This window comes from Trachymyrmex cornetzi, unplaced genomic scaffold (assembly GCF_001594075.2).
Source record: "Trachymyrmex cornetzi isolate Tcor2-1 unplaced genomic scaffold, Tcor1.1 scaffold15, whole genome shotgun sequence".
Lineage (NCBI taxonomy): Eukaryota > Metazoa > Arthropoda > Insecta > Hymenoptera > Formicidae > Trachymyrmex > Trachymyrmex cornetzi.
The window spans coordinates 1,446,558-1,452,753 of record NW_017296091.1 but is presented as its reverse complement, the minus strand read 5'-3'; the positions used below and the strand labels follow the sequence as shown (position 1 = coordinate 1,452,753).

General features: G+C 36.2%; 2 protein-coding genes across 4 annotated transcripts in view; both read left to right on the top strand.

The window, feature by feature from the left end:
* The window catches only part of LOC108757999 (female sterile (1) M3), a 9,783-nt gene extending 9,375 nt beyond the window's left edge, over window positions 1–408 (top strand). The window contains exon 18 of the mRNA XM_018502703.1: window positions 176–408. Within this exon, the coding sequence (XP_018358205.1) occupies window positions 176–316 (141 nt within the window). The 3' untranslated portion in view covers window positions 317–408. The remainder of the gene's footprint in view (window positions 1–175) is intronic.
* A 1,788-nt stretch (window positions 409–2,196) lies between these two features.
* Window positions 2,197–5,305, top strand: LOC108758082 (small glutamine-rich tetratricopeptide repeat-containing protein alpha). 3 transcript variants are annotated; one of them, XM_018502863.1, is made up of 4 exons: window positions 2,197–2,313; window positions 3,022–3,364; window positions 3,437–3,895; window positions 4,215–5,305. In XM_018502863.1, exons 2-4 carry the CDS (start codon window positions 3,045–3,047, stop codon window positions 4,324–4,326), a joined length of 891 nt encoding a protein of 296 aa, XP_018358365.1. In that variant the 5' UTR covers window positions 2,197–2,313; window positions 3,022–3,044; the 3' UTR covers window positions 4,327–5,305. The 3 variants fall into 3 exon arrangements, with proteins under 3 accessions (XP_018358365.1, XP_018358368.1, XP_018358367.1); XM_018502866.1 differs by lacking the exon at window positions 2,197–2,313 and adding an exon at window positions 2,345–2,432; XM_018502865.1 differs by lacking the exon at window positions 2,197–2,313 and adding an exon at window positions 2,576–2,672.
* The last annotated feature ends 891 nt before the right edge of the window (window positions 5,306–6,196 follow it).

The following is a 6,196-nucleotide window of genomic DNA, read 5'->3' as shown; positions in this document are numbered from 1 at the left end:
CCCCCCCCCCCCCCCTCTCTCCCCCCCTCTCTCCCTCTCTCTCTCTACTTCACTTTTCCCAGCTCATCTTTTTCTCTCTTTCTCTTTTTCTCCTTCTCTCATTAGAGAATTTCTTATACAATGACACGAAAAATTATTCTAAGATTAAATAACATATAATCACAATTATTTTCAGAAATTCCAAATGAAAATGCAACACGCCGTGAATGGCTTACGAACAATGATGCCATTCTATCACATAAACAATCATTATATTTTGGCTGGAACAGACGACAACAATATAATTTTCCGCATTGTAAAACAAGGTCCACATTAACGCGACGAATTTAAAGATTAGCATAAAAATGAATTTTGTATATATCTATGCATATATTGATAAGTATTTATTATAAATCGATATAACAAATCACCCACACTCCTAGTAAATGGAACTGATTAAAATGAATTGAAATGAAGTCAGATTTTGAGAAATATATATATATGTGCACTCGCAAACGTTAAAATAAAATTTTTACATCCGAATACATTTTTATTCATTTATAGGAATTGTATAAAGCACATTTTTATGCTTTTCAATCTAAAAATAATATCAGCTTTTTCTATGCCTCATGAATATTGCTCGAATTCAAAATTCTGAAAAGGAAATGCAGTTTTTCAATCCAATTAAATTCAGTTAAATTCAATCAAATAAAAAAATGTTTTTTTTATTTAATTAATTCAATGGATTTAATATATGCATAAACATTTCAATTTATTTTAATTTACTTCCGATTACTGGGTTAATGTTGAATCAATACATCAGAAACTTTGAACTTTATAAGTTTGTAAATGTTGCATCAACATCACGAAATGCATAATGTTCAAAAAACATTCACACTTCAACATTCAACATTCTTTCAACGTTCTGTATGGGTTAATTGACTGAATATAAATTATAACACGACGATAATGATTATTAATACGTATATATTTTCTCTTTTGTATTATTAGTAAGTTTGTACTATTTATAATTAATTAATTATTGCACTCGATTAATCAATACGCAAAAATTAATCAATGAACTTTGTTCTTATTGTTATTATATATTGTTAAAACAAATATTGTTGAAAACGTTATTTGTGAATAAAATTTGCATGATAAAATCTAATTATTGTAAAATATATAATCATTGAGAATGATTAATATATATATCACTCCCTTATTTAAAAAATGGCACAATCAAAAAAACTTAAAAAAATAATTTTCAAATTATTACCATGAATAAGTAAAGTCAGTTATCAAAATTGAACTTAACTTAATAAAAAAATCGTCACAACTCCAAAAATATCTTTTAAAAATCATAAAACAAAAATGACAAAAATAACGTTTAATCTTAGTTTTCTAAATTTGTAATTTTTAAAGTAATGGCGCGATATCTTTTCTTCTAATTTTATTGACATAATATATTTATTAACATAATTACACTTTTAATATTTTATTTTATACAGTATGAAATTGTATCAATATTTTATTTATCTTACAGTAGAATATAATTATTTAAACAACCGCAATCCAGATCGTAGCGCGCGCTTGCGCACTTAAGGTGACAACCTGCGGATTTCAAACTGTGGTTGTTACACGCGTTTCCGTAATATATACGTAAAATCACAAAAAAACAGTGTGAATTGCGATACAAAATATACATCGTACATTTGTGGAAAACTCGTTGATAATTTTTTCACATGCTTTAACTGAATTTTTCACATACCTTCGGCAAAGAACCGCAATGCAACATCAGTGCAAATTTCAAGAAGAAGTGTGCCTTCCAACAATTAAGCGACATAGTGCGACACAGTGATCATGTCATCTTTGGCAAACAACAAGGCTGTAATGATCCATTGTGTCATACCATGTCATTTGTGTCGCTTGTTGGAAGGCACACGAAACTTTCCGTTCGCAACGTTATTACTACTCGTATAGCTTTCGGTCCACAAGACATTCCGCTTCGAGTTAAACGTTAAATTTCTATTCGCCGAATACACAGCTGCATATCCAAATATTTCTCCATTTCAAATCCTGTTCTTCGGAAGCGAAATACAAACACGCTACATCAACTTCGTTCGCCCCACTTCGCACAGCGGAAGCAACTGAAGTTCGTTACTGGTACGCGAGGCGCGCGCAAACCGCACCGAAGTGAAGTAGGCAACTGTAGGCAACTTCGACAGACAACTTCGAACCTCACTCTACGTGCGCGCGAGTGGAGGCTCCCCTCCGTCTGTGTTCCGTTCGGTGCTCCGTTCCTGCTCCGGGCTCCGGCCGTTGATCGAGACAAAGGTGTGATTATCTCACGTTTCCTCGCGACGTGCTCAATCGTGGTCGCTGCGTACATTCATTCATATCAGCTGTCACGAACGTCGACATCCACGAGGCGCGGCGGTTTAATGCCGTTTTAGGTGAAACGCGTGAGAAACATTTACGGGCATCGGTGATCCGAAATATCGAGAGTCGAATCCTTGAAGAGAATCCCTTTGCCCTTCCGTGCCCACTTTGATCCTCGAGAGCGCGCTCGGCGATACTTTTTCGTTACATTGTTTTTTTTGGTTATGTTGACCGAGGATGAATTAGCGCAATCCGACAGTTAATCGTCTGCCACGTTCACGGCAACTTCGACCGGATTCTGATAAACTTAATTGGTGGTGATTAACTTAGCCGGTAGAATTAAAGTTCCCTTAAAACAGGAGAATAGTTTTTCAACTATGTAACTTGCTGTCCTTAATGTAATCCTTTTCCATATGTTAAACAACAATAAATTAATAATTCTGTTATTAATACGATAATACAAATGTTATTTGATAAGTTAATTACTGGTTAAGTCGATTAGAGTTTGATCTGAAATCAGCCTTAGTTTTTTTTAATTACTGGTGCTCAGTTAAAAGAAATATATACTTTGACGCATCTCTCAATGCTTTTTTATTTACTAATTGCAGGATAATTTGATATTACGTATGGCATAATGGAATATCTTGGACGTTTTTTTTGCAGGAGCATATTTTCACTGAGTACTGATGGCTGTCAAGGGACTAGTCTCGTCGATTGTCAAGTTTCTGACAGACCAATTGCAAGATGGCGATATAACTGCTGATTCACGAGAGAGTTTGGAAGTAGCAATCCAGTGTTTGGAGAGTGCTTATAGTGTGCAAGCTTCTGATGCCCCCGCAAATGTAAATCTGTATCAAATTTATAAAAATGCAGTGGAGAATGCCGCGCCGGTTCTGGGTCCAGAAGCTACACCGGAAGCAAAGGCTGAAGCAGAAAGATTGAAAAATGAAGGCAATACACTTATGAAACAAGAAAAGCATCATGAAGCGCTTGCCAACTACACAAAGTATGCATAGTTTTTCTTTATTAATTTGAATAAATATTGTTCCTTTTTTAACTTAAGCTTGTTCGCTTACAGGGCAATAACATTAGATTCTCGCAATGCAGTGTATTATTGTAACAGAGCTGCCGTTCATAGCAAACTTGGTAATCACACCTTAGCCATTAAAGACTGTAACACGGCGCTTTCTATTGATCCGTCATACAGCAAGGCATATGGTCGGTTAGGTTTAGCATATTCAAGTTTGGAGAGGCATAAAGAGGCTAAGGAGAGTTATGAGAAAGCCTTAGCGATGGAACCGGATAACGAAAGTTATCGAAACAATTTGCAGTTGGCGGAAGAAAAATTGGCCCAATTAGGTGTCAATCAGTCTGTGCCTAATTTACCCGGCATGGACTTGAGTGCCCTTTTAAGCAATCCTTCTTTAATGAATATGGCGCGTCAGATGTTATCCGACCCAGCTATGCAGAACATGATGTGTAATCTTATGTCTGGTAACGTGGAAGAAGGTGGTCGCATGGAATTACTCATAGAGGCGTAAGTTTGATAGAACAGAATCATAAATTTTGCCATTTAGTTCAATAGATAATGTTATACTGATATACAACAAAACTCAAAAAAAGTCATTTTCCAGTTGTTTGCAAAAAAAACGAAAACATAAAGAAAAAAAAATTTTTATTCTCTAAAATCAGTCATACATCAAAATTGCAAATTTAAAATTAATATTACAAAATTTTAATGATTCAAAATATTCAAACTTATTTTCTGGAAAACTCTATTTTTTTAATTGTGTCCTTGTAGCAAATGAGTGATATGACTTGTGTGAATTTCGTATATATGCGTATAAATATTTCAGAGGCCAACAATTGGCGCAGCAAATGCAGAACGCAAACCCTGAGTTGATCGAGTCGCTGAGACGGCAAATGGGCGGCAATCCGAATGACCCGGAACCACCGCAACAAAATTAAAGTACGGCTGGTTGTGTGATAGATGGACATGAACTTTATGGACATCATAGCTGACTTTTTTCTCATTCGTAGTTACAGATCAGTACATTGTATCGTTTTCTAACGAACGCCGTGAGGCAAGATTTACAGCTTCAATGATAATTCTATCATATATCTACGCGATAACGCGCGCATACCATAGAATTCATTTCATAGATTAGCCGTTACGGGTGTAACATCGGGCCTCTCTCCTCCTCTCATCTTCTCTTTAGCTATTGTACAATTTTTTATAGCATGCTAAAGATTGATACAACGTAACAAAATGTTTTTTTAATGCCACGATAATTTGAGTGACTATAATAATTGAGCGATACCCCAATTTTCCGCATCATCCAGGGCATTATTTCTAGATCATGCACTGTATTACCAATGACAATTGCGCGTGAATTTATATAACACAACTGTTCATAATGTCTCGGTTGAATAACTGAACGTTCAATTGACGCGAAATATACACAAATTCATGATACCGACCGAATTGCAAATCATTGTTTAATATTTTATTCATATCTTATTACATATATATGTATGAAATTGAACTTTTCTGTCAACGTTTTATAAATGCGTAATTATTGCATTGCGCATGATTGTTAGTTGATGAAATCTTTGGACTAAACACAAAACGGAAACTTTTGCATATCAGATTTACAGTCTCATGTTTCTCGAATATACGAATTTCTTAGCACGCTGCATATTGAAAATAACGACAACGTGCTAATACTAACAAACAAATTGTAATAAAAATTCTAGCATGAAGAAAATATTCGGATTTCTTTTCTATTATTTCGCCGTATTTCTTCCAATTAGACAACTGGGAAATTTTTTACCTATTGTGAGATAATAGATACAATTTAGAAAAAAAAAAATAAAAAGTAAAAAATCGAAATTACAAACAAATAAAAAGTTTCCAACAAACACACTCGTCTCTGACTCGTGCCGTGAGTTACTAAAGAATCCTCGATAGAACCGATTATATCTCTTGTTTCTTTTCTATCTATTATTTCTTTTTTTTTTAGGGGAGCGATTTCGATGTGTTAACTGAACTAGATAGACAGAGACGCATGCAAGTGTAACTCGCGCGATGCGCTTTCTATCCGTAAGAAGAAAGGAAGCTGCATGCGCGCGATATATCGCGGTCGAAGAAGCGTGGCTTATCGGCGGTATCTTTGTAAGACGGGCGTTCGCTACGCGTTGATAATCAACGGATACGGTTTCTTTGGATGAGATGCTCGTACATACGCAGGTTTCATTAACGGCCGTATTCCCCGTATTCCACGGGTTCGGGCCGGCTGAGCATGAGCGCCGGCCAATTCCACGTGCGTCACGCGATGACATCATTCTTATTTGGCCACTACGCGCGCGCGCGCGTATTACCTACACCCGCGCACATACACTTTTACGAATTTACGCACGCGCAGACGGTATATGTCGGTTAAGATCGTTTATTGATAAGAGAACGCACGTTGATCCGTGATTAGAAGCGGATAGCTCATAGGTTTTCTTGCGGATCAGCTGATTGTCAAAGTCCGTTCGCGAATAAAGCGCTGTAGAGTGCTACTTGTTGAAAAAAAAAAAAAAGAAAAAGAATCGGAACTCCGTATGAAGCTCATGTATGAAGAATTCCGAATTACTCATTAATTCGTCCGTTAATTCGAATCTTTACTCCTTCGAACGTCATCACCGAGAAATCCCGTCTCCGCGTCCTTGAACTCCTCCGTTAAAGAAAGAAGAGGGATAGGAAGTATAACGCTCGAGACCATTTCATTTCGCAGGCAATTGGGGGGGAAATTCTTGACGCCGGTATTTATTTTATCCGGCCGATAAGCCGGTT